The sequence below is a fragment of the Onychostruthus taczanowskii genome, unplaced genomic scaffold, assembly GCF_017590055.1.
Source record: "Onychostruthus taczanowskii isolate IOZ18803 unplaced genomic scaffold, ASM1759005v1 scaffold50, whole genome shotgun sequence".
NCBI classification, from domain to species: Eukaryota; Metazoa; Chordata; class Aves; order Passeriformes; family Passeridae; genus Onychostruthus; species Onychostruthus taczanowskii.
Genome location: NW_024502569.1, coordinates 4,133,155 through 4,152,021, shown reverse-complemented (window position 1 = coordinate 4,152,021; position 18,867 = coordinate 4,133,155). Strand labels below are relative to the sequence as shown.

Here is an 18,867-nt window from a genome sequence, read left to right as displayed (position 1 = left end):
AAACCAAATACCACAGCTAGCTTAAGTGCATTTGTTCCTGCTCTGGTGACTTCATCAGTACTGGCCACAAACCACACTAATTAGCAATTACTCAAGTCTTGCAGCTAATGATTTCTGAAGCCTGGAATGTACTTCACTGCTGTTATATTTAGACAAATTGTATTTGTTATGTAACAATTTGGATTCTCAGCATCTTACAACTGAAATATGACATTTTGTTTAAATATTACATTAGAAAGTCCATGTTCCAATAATTTCAAAATAGATTTGGTATCACCAAAACTCATGGGATTTTTTTTTGGGATGGAAAACTGACAAGTTTTCCATTCATGACACTTCACTATCCCACCCACTATTAGCTTAACTTCTATTGCATTTTAAAAGGTTAAAAATCTTTAGCATGCTGACTCAAAACAGATCAGATTGGTGGGGGTAGCATCTAATTGCAAGATTTAATCCCTTCTGCCTGAGGCTGCTGGTTAGAGAACAGAGTGGCTGAAACATCAGAAAAACAACTCTTTTAGCATCAGTTTGTCAGTGGATTCAAGTGATTTAAGATAATGATACTGTTGTATCAAACCCCACTAGTTCAGACTCAGTTTTCCCCGACAGGAAGCCAATTTTTCAAATGCAGGTAATAAGCAGGGTAATAACTACTACTGCCACTTGCATTTGAGAGTATTTTCCAGTCAAAAATTCAGGTACAACCAATTAATGTTCCCTTGTCCTTTGCTAGATGTCGGTCAAGTTCAAAAACCTGCTTTTTGCCCACCCCCAGGATTTTCATAAAGCACCTGTTCAAAAGAGTCCTGAAGTAACACTTGCACTGAGCACCAGTTTCATGCTTTCATATGGCAAACATTGACAGATGTGCATAGAACTGCCTGCGAGGTCAGAAAGACCATTCTTCTCACAGGCATTTGTTAATAATGAAAGAGTAGCTGTAGGTTCTCTTTTAAATGTAATTCCCTAGCTTGTACAATCAAAGATTCATGTTCCCTACCATAGACTGGGAAGGGAATTAATTCTCAGAGCAGCTCAGATCTATGGAGACCTCAAATAATTTAGTATTCAAGAATGTAACCTCAAATGATTTAGTAAGAGAATTTTCAGTTTTAAATTTATTTTTACCATATAATCTCCAAGCTGTTGATTGGATGCTTTAAATCAGGAAATAGTAAGGACTTCTATGCAAATTCATGGAGTACAAACAAGAAAAATCAGTTTCCAGTCTCTTACTCTGTTATGCTGTTATGTTGTTTGAGTAAGATTAAAGTCTCTTAATCCTGATGAGATTAGTGATGAGTCAGCCAATTCATGTTTATGGAATTTCAGTGGAGAAAAGTATAACAATTTTGATTTCATGATGGCACACCAAAGCCTATACTGCCATAAGATCTACAGAGGACCCAGCTTTTCACATATCTATGCTGTTTTTTAAATATATATTAAAATCAATAAACATGAGATTCATCACAATTCAGTAACCTGCAAAAGGAAGCCTTTCGATATTCCCCTTCTCTGAAAAAAATGACATCAAATATTTCCTTTTCAAAAGGTGAACGGAAGAAAGTAAATTCCAATTGTCTTTTCCAAAGCCAAAAGGGAGCCTAAGAAATCAGCCAGGTTATGCTACCTTCTGATTTGCAAGGCATCCTTTGACTAACACTGAAGGTACTGAGTCCCATCTGCCACCAGTCTTTGTCCTACAGTAGCTAGCAAGTTTCAAAATTCATATAAATTTATAAAATAAAAAATATTGCGGCTTGGAGAAGTTTTCTACTTTGTATAACTTAGTTCTCCAAGTTGTCTATGATTTCTCATTAGAAATCCAGCAAGATACTAAAACATTAATTCATTTTAAGAATTTGACTTCAAGCCTCAAGGCTCATGGCAAAGAAGCACACCAAGTCCCACAAGAGAGAGATTGTGGTGGCCTGAAGCCCCCAGAATTTGCTGAAAGAAAAGCATGTTGAAGTCTGATTTTGCACTACTATTGACATATAAACAGAAGTGCACCATAAAATTAAGCACACTCTGAAAATAAGAATGATGTAAACCTTTCACCAACAGAGCTACTTGCCTACCACTGACTCCATAATTATGCCTCCTTGGAGGCTTCTTATGGGTCACCTCTAAACACTGTCCCATCTACACATACTCAAGTGCAGCTAGTCTCTTTTTAAAAAATGCATTTTTTAAGATACCTGGCATACAAAGGAAGAGAGAACAAGCATTCCAAAAAACTACCTCTCTTTCTAGATTATCTTAGTGCTACCTACAGCAAGTGCACTTCACATGTACAAAGTGCTTTTGTTTCCAGAAACAATTATTTATCAAGCAACCACAGTCAAAAATCAAAGCACAAGCCATCAATGTTATCTTTACTGAAAATACAGAATAGGATAACAATCACGCATATTCCTGTTCTAATGACTAGAAAAACTCATAGGCAAACAATAACAGATATCACAGGATGAGTCTCTGGTCTCAAAGTACTCCAGAGCAGTTTTCTATACTGAAATGTAGGAGATGCCAGACCACCTCTATTCCCACTGTAAACATGCCCACACCTGCAGTGTTGCCAGCACAGTGGATGACAAAACAGAGGAGCCAACTGCACCTCCAAAGCCACTTTTGTACTTGGACTGCCAGACCACCCCTGCTGTGTATAGTAGGAACACAGCACTGTCAGCTGAAGGCATCTCTCACTTGCATGAAGACATTCAGGACTAACAGAAGACCATTCTTTAAAAAAAAAAAAAAAAAAAAAGGAAAAAAAAGCAAGATAACCAACTTCTCACTCACCTTCAGCCCTACTGGATCACCTCTTCACAGAATGCACAGAAACCCAGCCTTTCAATAAATAAGAACAATGCCTATTATAAACCTATTATCTAAAGATAATACTGAAAAATCACAGTGAACTATTTTCAGTTTTGTGAACTAATGTCCTGCCACCAAGCCTGTGCTCTACCAACTTGGGCCACCAAACCAAACTAAAGCAGCATGCCTATTAATAGACAGTCCTTGCAATCCAGTTAACAGTGCTTTTGTCTCACTCTTATCAATGCTGTTGCTTCCACATTAAGTAGGCCTCCTACTTTAGAAAGCCAAAATATTCATGTTGATAAAGAAGATAAAGTACTTGCAAACAGTGTAATGCTATCAATAAAGAGAACAGGTATTTTTCTTTCATCCTTTACTCTTAATATCGTCTCAAGTAAACACCAACAAAGTCAAATATGTTCACTATGTTAAGATTACTCTAGTTTGCTCTAAGTAGCCTGAAGCCACTACAGCTTTTTGCATTTATTTGCACTTACATTAAGCCAGCATTAAAAATGCTATAGAGTTCATTTACCTTTTTTTTTTTTCTTTCTAGGGGCAAGAATGCTAAATATCTGTAATGGGCAAAATAAAAACATTTAACAATCTCTTTTTGGAGCAACAAAATGAAGCAAAGAAATGCATTCTTCGTACCCTGTGCCAGGTATGGTACAAAAATGCCTTTTAAAATGAAAGGCCACACATTCACTAATCCAAAAGTAAACTGCCTCACTTACCAATTCTTGCCTAACAAAGCCATAAAGCCTAATTTCTGGTGACTGGCCAAAGTCTAACAGACATTAAAGATTCAGAGGTAACACACTGAATCTCTGAGCTTGTAACTTGGAGAGACCAAGCACAGTCTTTCCCCTACAGGTTCTCAAGGTTTAATGCAGCCCCAACACTCCTCTCATAAAGGTGTTCTAATGATTACTGGATCCATAGGAACTCCCTTATGGGCAATCTTCATCACATACCAAAATCTTCTGTTTAAAAATAAATTCAAAAAAAAAAGCCACCACCAAGAACAAATACCTCAAAGGAACCCACAGCAGGCAAGCAGGCTATAGGGTAGAGATAGCTCTGTTCTGGCAACTGCAGATAAGCAGTCTGATCAAGACTTGGGGAAAACTGGCTTCAGCTACCCCAGGGAGATCTATAACAGCTCTACCAAAATCCAGATTTGCATCAGATGAAAATCCTGTACTGTGCATCTTCTGCCATCATTCAACTTCAGTTTATGCACTCTAACTAGACTTTCCTGAAACCTGTAAACCCCATGAATTATTTACACAGCAGCTCTGCTCCAAACACCCAGGACATTAGCAGGTACCCTCAGTGCTGACCAAGAGGCAGCATGCAAAATGCACCACTAGCAATGCTAATAGTGCAGTATTCACTGTTCAGACTTGGTTAATGAACTAGGCTACAGATAATGAACTGAATTTACCAGAGGCAGCTTAGACAAGCCATTTGCTTGCTAGGCAGCACTTTGCAATAACTATGACATGTATGGACAGAGCTGCTCCTACCCTTAATGGAGTAAGTGATGAGTAGATCTGCTAAACTTCCTTTAGCCAATAGCAATCAGATTACAAAGACAATCCCACTGTTTTATTAAAATGTAAGAGCACTGGGAAAACCATTTATTCAGGAGGTCAGGTTTGTTCTCGTGTCTGCACACATGTACAGATATTGTGGAAGAACTCAGCAGAAGGAAAACACACATTAGGAGAGCCCTGTTTCTTCAAAGCATATTCTCTATTATGCAGACAAAAGGAGGGATATTTTGCCTTGATCAGATAGGGGTTGATAACAGTTTTGGGGCATAGTTTTACATTTAAGAACAAAGCATAGCAGACTGCAGCTCTACTACCAACCCAACCAATGCTGGCCCCTCTACAGTTTGTGGCAGATCCTACTGCAAAAGCCCAACAAATCCAGCACTATGTCTTGATCTCACCACCAACAACTTCTTTCACCCGGAAGGGCTCAGCCAGCAGCAAGCCAGCCATGTCTCAGGGAGCACCATTTCCTCACTAGTGCTGCTGACAGCTTAGACATCCTGAATGCTGATCTGAGGTAAAGTATTGTGAGAGAGTGGCCCTGCAAAGTGGAGCCAGCTTTGAAACAGTGGGGCTCCCTCAGCACCCTTGAGGACAACTCCCAACTCACCCTTAATAAATCCCCCAAAAGTCTCATCTTTTAAATCCAAATTTGTCCAAAATAGCAACATCCCCAAACCCAGAAGTCCATACTCTAGAGGATCTTAGCAGAATACCAGTTTTCAGGAAGATACTTAAATACATGGCCACATGGGCATACTCTGAGCACACCTATATGCCATACAAGACAGCTGAGACTACCTTTACAAGAAGACATTAGATTACAAAATGGGGAACTAAGGTTTAAACAAACTCTCTTAAACCTCTGGGTCTCAAATCTATATATCTCTTTTATTGCATGGGAGGAGCAAAGACTGATCCAGAAGCAATTTTTATCATCAAGGACCAAATAAAGGATACAGTCAGGCATGAAGTTCACTCCCAGCATTTCTTCAAACCCCTTCTCTCTGCTTCATAGCTACGAGACACGTGGTGCAGAAGACAACAGGGAAGGATCACTTGGAGGAGGAAGTGACTAGGTTACTGAAGAAAAAAGGCCTAATCTTATCTCATCCTGACTCCCTTAGATGAAGGTCCTGCTACTCAGCACAGGCATACACATCCAAGCACTCACCTTAGACACTCAGACACACCTTTGAATCGGCATGGAGCAGATCCCATCTGCATGGCTAAGGGCTTGCACAAGCTATCAAAATTAGCCTACCTAAGAGGGTACCCCAGCCAGCATTATACTAAAAGTTCTAAGGATTGAGTGTTAAACTAAGAGCAGCACATTCTTAATCAACTACATCCTTACTACTGTGCTATTTTTGCCATTCTCCAAATGTGTTTAACACAGAGCAAAGCAGATATGAAAAAGATAATGCGGGAAAACTCAATTATAGTCCATTCTCTTCACTGAGGCAACTTTTTTTTAAATAAAAATCATATCAAGTTGTTGATGAAGTACTTAGAAAATATGACTGCAAGGTACTATTACAGAACCTCTCATGTACCAAGCCATGCAGGCTCATATGGGTTATGTGGCTTATTGTATTCATTAAAGGTTCACTACAACTGTTAGTGGGACTGTTAATGGAAGCATTCAAGAGAGGAAATTGGCAACCAATTCATTCTCTCTAATTGCAAAATACTTTCAGATGTCTCATGCAGCAACCAAATGCCCTGCAGAAAACAGCATGTAACTTCATAGTGTAATAACTAATAAAATTAGTCTATTGTGTCCTTATTTATCTTTTAGTAATTTGTCTAATTTAATATCTACTAGCTGCATTGAAGTCTGACATGATGCAGGAACAAAATTAATACTGTCTTGTTAAACAGAAAGAAAATTTTAGCCCTCCTCCTTCAGAACAAGGACTGTTCAGCAATCCCACATGATGAAGGGAACACTTCATGACCATGTCAAAGACTGCACTGAATCCCAGAATTAGGAGTATAACCCACACAAACTCATCACACAGCTTCCATGAGAGCAACAAGAAACGCCATCCCCAGTGCAGAGTGGACATCATGCAGTTTCCTGTTACCAGCAGAAAGTCACTATAAACCTGAGGGTAACTACTTCCAGAGCTCTCAGAATAACAGATACATGGCAGAGGGACTCTGCTGTCCTCTATCACCATCACAGCACAGGGCATGCAGAGAGGCAGCACATTCCTCAGAGTCATTTTCTGGCTCTAACAGACATCCTCTTCCATTTAAGGCACCTTCAAACCGGAGTAAATATGCTGGTGTGAGAATTAGCAGCCCTCCCAGAGGACTGCTCCCTGGCAGCTTCCAAAGGACTTGGAATATCAGACAGAAACTACCACCTGTCCAAGAGAAGAGCTGCAGCAAAGGGGGTGGAAGAATGGATACCTACATTTCAGGTTTCTTGTATTTTGACTGAGAAGGGTAGCTACTGTACTCCCAGCCTTCAGCACCAAATGAAGAACCTAGTGCAGAACCTCTTATATTGATTACAACTGATCTGTATCACCAAGGTCTACCAAAGCCAGAACACAGCTAATTATGTTTAGAGCAGCTTAACAAAGACATATTGCACTAAGCTCAGAACAGACTTGTGAACTTAATGAACATCTTCCATGTAGGACAAGTTTATTTTCAGTGTAATGGATGTATAAACAGACTTACAAAACAGAAAATTCAACAGCAGTTCTATGTTTAACCAAGGACAAGGATAAAAACTGCCATCACACGCCTCTGCCTGTCCCTGTCAGGAAGAGAGCACTACTGACAGATAAGAGAGGCTTACAGGTTTGCAGTATCAGCCAGTCTTATCTCTGCTCCGCAGCCTTAGCCAAAACATCAGACCAAGGATGAGAATAAAGCTGATGGAACTAAAACCTCATGTGGTTTCTTCCTTTTTCCTTTGAAGCACATTATATGAAAAATATAATTACCAGTTATTTTAATGCTGCAGCCACCTGCTACTATTATGCCAAAGTCCTACACTAGAAGCATAGCTGGAGATGTTTTCCCCAAGAAAGTATTTTTATTTTAAAAATCCCAGCCTTCTTACGCGGGTTGTTCTTCCTGGAACAGCTATGTTGTCTGCAGCATCTGTACTAGATGAGTTTTAAAAATATTCTCTCCTCTCACCCACCACCCCCAAAGAGAGATAATAGCCTCAGTGGCTTGATCTCTAGAAGATATATTATGATGCTTTGACAGATTGTTCTGGTAATCCTATAGATCAGACCCTGAACTGCTGCAGACTGGTGACAGTGAATTTGATTTAGGCAGAGTTATGCTGACTTGACCTGCTGAGCCTGCAACCTTATAGGTCTCCTGCTAGAGTCCACACAAAGCTTGTCGTTGCCAAAACATTAAATGTTTGCCTTCTATTGTATCAGGATTCAGCTTGACCTATTGCATAATTTCTGAGACTTTAAGTACATTTGTACTGTATCCGTCACTTTTGAGACATTCCAATACCTGTCTGCAATCGGCAGAGTTTTATTGCAATTGCTTCTAGAATGAGCAAAGACAAGAATCACAGACCTTTTCAATATTTAATTATCTAGGATTGCATAGGCTGCTGCGAATTTAGAGGAAATTATGTTTATGACTCATGTGCTGGTACTGGAGGAGTTTGTCATTAAAAAGTAGCCCTAGGGAGGAGAAGGGGGAAAAAAAAGCCTAAACCAACCAACCACAGCTGAAAGCTGAATATCACCACCTGGCTGACTCAATTTCCAGTGACAGTGCATCCACTGAGGCACAGCAAGCACTGGTGTTTCCTTCCTAGGAAAGGCTTATCACCTAGACTTCAGATGATGAACCCAAGAGGTGCTACACTCAGAATTTCAGCTATAGCCATTCCTGGATTTTATACCCATTGTTTAAGTCTTTTTGTGAAAGAGGAGACACCTTTTGAAAGAGAAATAGTCATTCGCACCCCTAACACAAGTTTCATACCCACTCCCTTTTTTTAAAAAAAAAAGATGAAAGCAAATACTTCAGTTCTCTGAAATAACTACTGGGGACAAATTTCATACAGCAGTTTTTTCTGAAAGACTGCAAGCCTTATTTCTCTTCACTCTACAGACTATTACAGAAATTATTTGGTCACATATGAGCAGAAGTCCCAAACTAATAAGCATTAATTTGCTATTCCACGTTTAGAGGTCATTAGAAATATTACTGAAACACCATTTCCATACAGCTGTTCTATTTTGCTGTGAATAGCAGAAGTACTCAGTGGAGAGAAATCCCTCCCAATCAGTTACTGTCCTAATACTGGGCTCCTTACCAAAACAACAGTTCCTTGCCACTAATGAGCCCTACATCCCAAGAAATTTGAAGGAATCTCTTGCATTAAGCAAGTATACCTTTCATCTTTAACATAACTCCTACTATGCAGCTGTTGAGAGCCATCACTGTAGTACTCATGTCACACAGGAACACAGAATTACAGGAAAGAATTATGAATTTGTAAGTATTTCCTCTCAGGGTTTAGATTTTTACTATGCTTTTACCAAGCAATATCTAATCAGAAATAAAGAAACAAAGTCATTACAATAAAAGCAGACACAGGTCTTGCTTACTAGTAGATCATTACCTTAGCTCTGAGTAAACCTTCCTATCAAGAAAACAGGTCTTCAGCTTTTCCATGCAGAAAATTGAAGAAAAGATAGTCAGTATCTACCTTAGACCATTAGAGTTGAACACATCTAAAACGAGTTTTTTTCAACAAGCACAACCTCCCCTCCTTTGAAACCAGCTTACCTGACTGGAATTCAAAGCTACAAGAAAGGACAAGTTTCCTAGGTGCTATAGCTTATCTTACCAAAATCTCTACAGACATGACCTTCTTCTACTTTTCCCCATTTTTAGTCTTCCTATCTGTGTGCATTAGCTTCTCTCCCACACCAATTACACATCTGGGGCTCATTAGTCTAAACAGAGCTGGAATAATTTTCATCAGGTAGAACTTCTTACCTAGCTAAGCCTTTTTTCTAGGGAGGAGTTAAAACACAACCTATTGAGTTTGCCTTGTCACTCCATTACCCCACCTCAGAGAGTGTCTAATGTTATCTTTACTGTTTCTTTTTGTAAGTGTTGGTATTACTACAGCTTTTACAGCTTTTTTTAAAGTTTGTTTGTAATACCATGCATGTTAAAGCCTGTACAAACAATCAGAAAAAGTTACTGTCATTTTTTTCTGCCCATTTTAAAGCTTGGTTCTTAATTAACTTATTATTTGAGTCGTCTTTCACAGTGCTTCTTATTGTAAATTGATTTTTCCATTATAGGTGCATACAATAGGAAAATTCCTTAAATATCTCTTCATATCTTTTGGTGCATGAGGTAATTCTAAAGCATCTATTTCTGCTTTGACCTTAGTTTTATCTACTTGCCTTTCTTCTGTTAATCCACTTCTATTTTTGGCTATAGCCTCAGCCACAGCATAGTCTTCTAGTTGAAGCACTGCCAATCTTCTTAATGTAGAACTTCCCTTCCCCCTTCTTCAGGTTGTTAATCACTCTTCTCAAATTTTAGTCTACAAAATTGGATATATCAGTTTTCTTATTAGAATTGTTTATGTCAATATAGAATCATTGTTAATAAACAACTTAGACAATAAAAAATAATGCCAAAAAACCTACAGATATATAGTTTATAAAATTACCTTGTAAAAATAAACCTTTCTAAGAAGTAGAGGATTAAATAAAAAGTCATGTTTTGTTTATTTTGTCCAGAATATCCAAGTGTACTTAGTTTCATGAGGTCTGACGCCACCAAAGCCAGAAGGAAACTGTGAAAAAAAAAAACGTAAATCTAATGGCTGTAAACTTACCTGACTGAAGAAATATTTTTGTATACAACTCTCTGTTTCTGAGCATCATACAAACACTGTGTAGGTGCCTGTGATCTTCATCTTGCCCTCTGAAGTAGATAAATAAAATTATTCCCTTGCTCTGGAGCCACTGATGACAAAATACTTGAAACTGCAGTGAAACAGCTTTAGCTCCTCACAAAGACAGGAGCCACCACATAACTGCTACTTTTCTCTACCTCAGTAAATTTTGTGGCTCCTGCTTAGGGTACTAACATTTTATTACTGAATGCTAATTTGTGTACTAGTTCTGATGAAAATAAAAAATATGGTTGTTTGCAGTTGCTGAGTCCCAAATTAATGACAATGTACTCTCCAATAGTACCATCTGCCCTCATGAGATGTGAACTGGTACACAGAAATATAAATGTTTTCATCTCATCAGAGGGCAAAACTGTTCTGATTTGATTTGAAGCCTGTAAAAGAACGATGCAGAAATTCAGCAAGATGCTTGTGTCTGTAAAGTGGTGGGTGTCTTAAGAAGGGACTTTATTTTAAAAAAAAGGGAGGAGGTTTCTGGTAGGAAGATCTAAGATTAACTCTTGTCCTTGATTGTCAGGATTTCTCTATATAGAAGATGACACTGATAAGAGAGTTTAATGTCTCTGTAAACAACAGCGTCCCTAGCAGGAATGGCAAGTACACCCTGGGAATCTGGCTGTCTAATGAACCAAAAAACCAAAAGGAATACTAAATTATTTAAATCCCCTGCTACTTAGCTCTAATACAAATTGCACTGTCTCAACCAGATCATATCAGATTTATTATTACAGCTATTTTATTCCCGTTTTTTCTCTCTTTGGGGTTTTGGCAGAAAGCCCTCAAAGAAAATGATTTAGGTAATTAGCTGGCAGACCAGAACTTCAACAAAACCACCCAGTGTTGAGGACTGCAGAATCTTCTTTGCAGTCCAGTCTTTCTTGATGGTGAAAGTTTAGGACTGCTGAAGCCTCTCAGCAGTCCAGGTTGGGAACACTTACTGCTCCCTGCCATGCCATGCCAGACAGTCCCTTGCATCTCACTTGAACTCCTACCAGAAACAACGTGGCTAAGAACACTTGAGGGAGAGCATAGAGTATGGAGTCAGGGGTGGAAATGGCCAGAGATTTAAAGCAGGTGCATCTACTGTGACACAAACCAGACTTGTTTTCAGTGGAAATCCTGCAACTAAAGAGGCCTTCTTGGGTCTACTGTGGGATTTTGGACTTTGCACATATGCCACTCTGTCACAAGAGAGGGAATGGTAATGGGGTGATGCCCTGTGTGGAAGATACTGTCTTTTTGTGTGTCTTCCAGTAATTTTACTGTCATGGAAGTACCACTCAGCCAGCAGTTTGACAGCCAGGAACTTCGAAATAGGCAGGCATATATCCACTCCTGGGGCTGGAAAGAAACTGTCCAGGAACTTTTGTAGCAGGCAGGATTCAGTATGAAAAGTTGGCAATAATGCTAATCAAAAATCTGAGAGCTTTCCTAACAAATACTGGAATAACTGAAAATAATATATTTTCAATATTGATAGTTGAATTTTTTTGCACTAAAAATAAACCCCAAAGCTTTGTAAAATCTGGGGTTTTTTTCTCAATCTTAATTGTGTCGGTGATCTTTCCCAAATTATCCTTTGAGCGCACCAGCTGAGAATCAGTTATCTAAAGCTCTCAGATGCCATGTCTTACATACCTGCAACTGCTCCAAAAGGCTTAAGTAGCTTGGTTGGAAAAGATAAGAGACTGAAAGGAAAATATCTGTAGCAAGCCACACTTAAGAGCTGTCCCAGAGGCAGAAAGATCTTGCTGCAGAGATACTCAAGTGCCTTTTCAAAATCTAGTATACTGCTGTGCTCTACCCAGTATATGTGCAAGAAAGACTTGGGGATTAACTACCCCTTAAAAGAACATCTTGGCAATCAGCCTCTACAGATACTGTCTGTAACAGATATTCTAGTAATTGTACTACTACAGACATAATTAAAATGTGCCACAATACAACATGGTACAGGAAGACAGGTCTGAAACACTTCCCTGTTGCAGTAAAAAAGCTAACATAGGTGCTTAGGAAATTGCTTCACAAGTAGCGAATCGGCTCTGTCAGATTCAAAGATTATTTAAAGGCTATACTTGATAGCTCAAACAAGACTGGCCAAAGGAAAATGAACCAGCCAAGAGTGCTGCCCTGTAGCAAGTCTACAGAGCATCACTTGACAACCCTCCAGAAGAGCAGAAACAGATGACCTGGTTGTTCATAGGGCCCTCAGCAAGGCTTCTCTACAATAAAAATGCCTTGTGAATCGCTAATTGGAGAGTGATCAGTTTTAGATGCTGACATCATTTTTCAAATGATCATCCAAAATACTATCCAGAGTCAATGGGAGCTATCAGCTTGAAACTTCTTGTAGAGGGAAGGAGGGTTAATGGTAAGAAAAAAAGGGAATGCTTTAGAGCAACATCACTTATGAAGTCATAGATTTCCAGGTTAAAAAAAACACCCTGCAGAGTTGGCAGAGATCAAGACTGCACTCAAACCTTGTGGCAATGGAAATGCAATACTAAATGACTATTCTTTCTATGCCCAGTGAGTCCCACACAGGAAGTACACCCAGCAGTTCCATCGTCTTGGTGACATTCTAGGACCCTGAACAGACAAGCAGATTTCCTTGCAGTCATTTCACTGTTAGATATTGTAATCCTTCATAGAACTAGAGTGGCATTTCTGCCAAATCACACTAGTAAGGCAGTGCTTTTAGCTCTGCCCAGAAAAGGAGAAAACTGACTCAACCAACACAGGGAAGTATACTAAAGCAGATACTGCAAGAAAACTGAAATCTGAAACAAGAGTCCTGTGGAGAGAGTGGCACAGAGAAGGAATAAAACAGTTTCTATAAATAGGCAGTACATGTGTCTGTTTCAATGGAGTTATGAATACTCAAGTAGCATAAGAGAGTTCATATATTGGCTATATAGTGAGTGGAATTTTAAACTTTTATTAAATACATTCATTTAATTTGATCCTAGAAACAGAAGGGTAGTTAAATCTATTATATCCTCAATTAACTCCTAAATAACTGTATTCCTTATCATCTGAGTGCTTTGATCTTTAATGGATTTATTAATAATCTCACCTCCCCCGTCACAGTAGGGAAAAGAAATGTTTCTTCTGCCACTCCACTTAGGATCTTGGTTATTTATGAAGTTGCTCCACAGTAACTGTGCGTAAATCACCCTTTTCTAATTCAGTGTCCTAAGCAAAGGTATTTTATTTTTCCTCCTATTCTAATGCAAACTAACTCTCACAGCCAAACAAGCTTTAAGCAAAGGCAGCAGAAGTTCAGGTCGGCCTACAGTTAGCCCTGTCACTGTCACCACGTTACTTTACAGTCGTGCAAGATCCCACACAGCTTGAGAAGGCTCCCCTTTGTGCTACTACAGAAACAGTAACATAGAGCATAGGGTTTGTTGTGATGAGCACTTTGTCTAAAGGCATAATTGTCACTGATGTTTGTAATTGTCACTGGTGTTTACATAAATAGGATGGGGCCTTTGATGTGATAGAATAAGCTGCACATTATACTACACTGCGTGCCAGTTAAATGTGGATGAAAAGAAATGGGAGGTCTGTAACACACCAAATTACCACCACACAGTTTGAGCATGAGCATGAACAAACACAGACTAAAGTGGTCTGTCTATTCAGACTACTTTATTCTACTATTTATTCTACTACTTTGTTATACTACTCTATTCTACTAACTTCTGCCACTAAACTGGTAGACGTTCAGTCTTCACCTGGAAAAGTTTCCCATAACAGAGCAGAATTTCTGTGTGCCAACACTATGGTTGCAATCGTCCTGCTTAATGTTTCAGTGACTCTTGATGATGCTAATGGGTGGTTAAAGCACTTGCTGAGGAAGTACACCCCCCCTTCAGTCCCCACTGTCACTACTCCTGCCAGGTGCATTTCTCTCAGCAGAATAGGGCTTTTACTCTTACTAAACCAGTTTTAATAATAGTATTTAAAGAATTTGTTAGGTCAGCACTTTGCTGATCCCTTCATAGGGGTTGTTAGCTTAAAAATGTATCCAATGCAATGGATCCAAGGCAATGCTGATCCTCCTGCAAAATAAGATGTAGGTATCCCGTGAGTAGAGGTGATGAGAGTGACCTTCAAGGTTAAAGCTTTTTAGCCTTCACCATGCCTCTTACACCACCTGAACCTGCCTCCACAAAACCAAATTACACCTTATTTGATGCAGCAACAGCCATATGTAAATGATGCAGAGCAGATGATATATTTCACCTATAGATCCTGTGCATTTTATATGTATCTATAGGAATTATGTCTAACCTGTAAATGACTACAGATAAAATCAAAGAATCATTACAGTTGGAAAAGACCTCTGAGACCATCAGGTCCACCCTTTGACTGAATACCACCATGCCCCCTAAACCTTACAGAAAAGAGCCATGTCTACTCACTTTTTAACACTTCCAGGCATGGTGACCCAACCACTTCCCTGAGGAGCCTTTCCAATGCTTTAGCCATCTTTGCTCAAGGATAAAAGCTTTGAGCAAAGTACAAGTGCCTGTGTAGAATTTTAACTGCTCTGTATGATGCTTCCCAACAGTTGCAATCATGGTAATTATATCACAGCACAAAAATAGCAAAAATAAATTCTTGCATAGACATTTCTCTGAAAAATGAAAGAAATAGATCCTTTACAAGGAAAGGACTAGGACTCTAAAATCAAAAACACAGCATAAACTCTAAGCAAGTATTTCACAGAAAAAGCAGACGGAAAACATATAAAAGGAGTATTGTTTCATAGCATGAAATGATGTTTATATTCCAGCTTCTCATGTCCTAAGAGAAGATTCTGTTACTACCTTTACACTAAAAATACTTTTCTTGCTGATGTGTATCACTGAGCAATTGAAAAAGACCACAGTAAATAATATAGAGATCAGTTATGCCTTTAATCCATTATAAAGCTGAAATTCGATTTTTTTCCCTAAAAATAAAAATGCCATTGTAGTCCAATGTCTTATTGACGGTTTCTTATTTTTAGTGATTTTAAGGAGGCAGGAAGGAGAAGAACAAATTAGTATTTGATGTCTGTGGTTACAACAGTAAGGAGCTAGAGACTTTGAGAATAATTTAAATCTAATCAATTTAGCTCAGTTGGTACAACATTACAGCAATAAAAAGGTTTACTTGTACAAGGAAAAAAATCGATTAAGGAGCAAATGCATAAAAAAGAAATGCAGTGATCATCTCAGTGGCAGAAGGTGACTTCCCATCTCTAAATTCTCCTTTTCACGTCATCTGCTTTTCTGGTAAGTGCTTTATATGGGTGTTAAGCAGGTTTAAAACTCTATCAAATATACCAGTTACACTTTATACTGTATTAGCACACGTGGAAGACACACTACCAAATGCAAGAGGGTCGAAAATCTGAGACAAAAAGACTGTGTTAGACCATCACAGAGGCAGTGTTCTTCCTGACTAAAGAAGAATGTCTATAAGCTACTGAAATGCTTTACATGGTATGAAAATAAATCTCAGTGACCCAAACTAAAACCTAATAGTTTCGATTACCAAAACTCAAAAGTAAATAAAACTAGCAAATAAACCAAAATACTTCAGAGCAGGAAAGATCTCTCCTAAAAAGGAAAGGAGAGAGAACATTTTGATACATGGATGCCAAAAAACCTGCAATGGATAGACACAGTTACCTGACCTTAACTAAGGATGACAAAAGGGTGATTGGTTCCCCCTCCACACCATTCAGCTCAGAAGGGTCTTGAGATTTTGCAGTGTCACCACACAGCCACATGTGAACTGCTTGTCAGTGGACAGTGGCTCAGTCTCCAAAGGTATGCTGTTACATTTGGGTTCAGACAGCCCAGAACCCCTCACATGAACCTGTTTGGCCCCCACAGACAGCAGGTCTGCACATCAAGCCACAACATGCTGTGAAAAACAGAGCTACTGCCTTTCTGTGTCTGGTACCTGCTGGCATTCAGGTCATACAGGCTGGTAGTGAGCCAGATCAGCACTCATCCCAGTGACCAGGTAACCATCTGATGGCTAATGTTGACACAAGCAAGGCAGTGGGAATGCACAGGAATGGGGAAGGCAGGACTTTCTGGGTGGCTGAGAGATTGGTTCTGGTTGTCCTGTCACCAGAGCTGGCTCTCATGTACTAAACCAACTACAACAACTTAATAATAAATATTACTCTTGTAATATTCTAGTACTCTTCAAAATATTCTAGATAGGAAATACATGGTTCAAGAGCTAGAAATTGATCTTAATGCTAACCAGCAACCTCAATCTTTCTTCAAAGTATCATCTAATTTGGATTCTCCTTATGTGAAATGCAGGGAACACGTAAACGTCTGAGGCTGTGTATAGATAAATCCCTAAATAGCTAGATCTGGGTGCCCTAACCACCAAGGACATCAAGGCACAACTTAACCACCTAGATCCATGAGTATCATTGTGGATTGTGGATGACCAAGCACTAGAAATATTCAAGAACTCTCTGGACACAGTCCCATCCAATGTGCTCTAGGATAACCCTGCATGAGCAGGGAGTTTGGACCTTCTGTGGTCCCTTCCAACCCATTGTGTCTGATTCTGTCATTGAAAAAAGCTGAAGCTTAAGCTCCTCATGTATGCTATGCTATCTTTATGAAGCTAAACATTCTCCAAGCAACAAGAACCTGGTATCTGAAAGGAGCCTAGGTTTGGATTCCAAAGGTTAAGTCACAAAAAGATGTGCAGCTCTGGGAAAAGAGCCTCCCTACCACAGGACAGGGTTTCACATTGGACTGCAGAAGTGGACACAGCCCCAAACACTGGAGAGTGGAATCTGCTTAACTGCAACTGTTTCATCTGAATGGCTTAGGCTGAAGATAAGTAGAGCTCGTAATATGCTAAATCCTATCCTGAAACCTTACCATTTCCTCTGAGCAGACATAACACTCCTCTTTGCTCAGCATCCCACTTACTTCAGCCGCTATGCAGAAGTCCCTGAAGTTCTGTCCTTGCTACCAAGCAGTGAGACCAAACAGGAAAATGTTACTAGACTGACCAGGTTTGCAGAGGAGCCAAAGGGAAGGTGGCTTTCAGCTAGCTCTAGCCTGGTTCCATGAGGTGAACAGCCATGAGCGGCTAAAGGACATCTTCAAATACAGCATCATCCAAAAACAATCCAGCAAATGCTCTCCAAGGTGCTCTGAGATTTAACCCAAAGCAGAGCTGACCAGGAAATGTGCACATTTCTCATTGAAATAGAGTGCTGAAGCAGCATTATACTACACTTTTACTCACCACAGAAACTGTACTAGGCACCTAAATAATCTGCACAGGAACGGGTGTCTGTAAGTCACCAGCAATGTCACTGATGCTTCAGTGATGCCCAAGCAGAACAGAGCAGAGACAAAATCTGAATGCACCTTGGTCCTACAGAAGTCAGTTTAAGTCCTTTGCGAGCAGAATTCTACCTTCAAAAGTCTTCCACTTCTGTCTACTCTTTTTTATTAACTACTTGGAAAACAGTTTCCTAAACGCACCTCATAAGAAGCCCTGTAATTCACCTCTCCGCAGGCTCACTGCAGAGCCTGGTGCTCTCCCACTGCTGATCACGGGACAGAGGCCCTGACCGGCGTGTTGAGTGGGGGGACCCGTCTCCCCTGCACCCGCGGTACTGCCCTCTGACCAGATGAAATTTCCCTGTCAAAAACTGTCAGAGCCAAGAGGAGGAGGGGTTGTTCACGCCGCGGGCTGAGGGTGCCGGGGGACCCCGGGCTCGAGGTGGGACGGACGGGAGGTGCGGCAGCGCCGCTGGGGCGCGGGGAGCAGCGCCGGGCCGGGGTCTGCAGGCGGGGCGCGGTGCCCTGGGGCCGGCACCGGGCGGGCAGCGCCTGCGGGATCCCCGAGCGCCGCGGCCGCCGGGGCGGCAGGGCCGGGCGGCCGCGCCATGGAGGCGCCGCTGCCATCCCTTCCCTTCCGCCGCGCCTTCCTTCCTCCGCCGCGGCGCCTCCTCCCCGCGCCGCTCCCGCCCGCCTCGCCTCGCCCTTTCCTCACCGGCCGAGGAGTGGATCTTGGAGGATTTCCGCCTCAGGGACATCTTCAGCGCGGTGTCCAGGCCGGCCCTGTTCGGCATGGTGCGGCCGGCCGGGCGCGCTTGCCATGGGCCCCCCCGCACGCAGACGCCGCGCTGCGGCCGCCGGCACCGCCGCGCCCGGGCTGCGGGGGCGGGCGAGGCGCTCAGCCCCGGCCGGGCCCGGAGATGCCCTCCCGGGGAGCCGCTCACGGCTCCGTGCGCCCGCTGTGAGCCACCGCGTGAGGTGCCATGAAGTCAGGGCCTGGGTTTGGTGGGGGTTTTTGAGGTGTCTGGCTGGAACTAGTATTTTACTAAACATTTTGGGCGCATAAAGCATCCCAGCAAAGTCCCTGCTGGGATCAGGATCCCTATCCGGGCTTCTTTGTTCCGGTTACAAGGACATCTTTCATCACTGTGGCATGCTGCCAGCCTCATCACAAAAGATACCATTCCTTCTCAAA

At 41.0% G+C, this 18,867-nt stretch overlaps 1 protein-coding gene across 1 annotated transcript in view; it reads right to left on the bottom strand.

The window, feature by feature from the left end:
* ATP8A2 (ATPase phospholipid transporting 8A2) overlaps nucleotides 1-18,480 on the bottom strand; it is a 303,180-nt gene extending 284,700 nt beyond the window's left edge. Inside the window, exon 1 of the mRNA XM_041416052.1 lies at nucleotides 18,388-18,480. Coding sequence (XP_041271986.1) covers nucleotides 18,388-18,466 — 79 coding nt within the window. The 5' untranslated portion in view covers nucleotides 18,467-18,480. The remainder of the gene's footprint in view (nucleotides 1-18,387) is intronic.
* Between the last annotated feature and the right edge of the window lie 387 nt (nucleotides 18,481-18,867).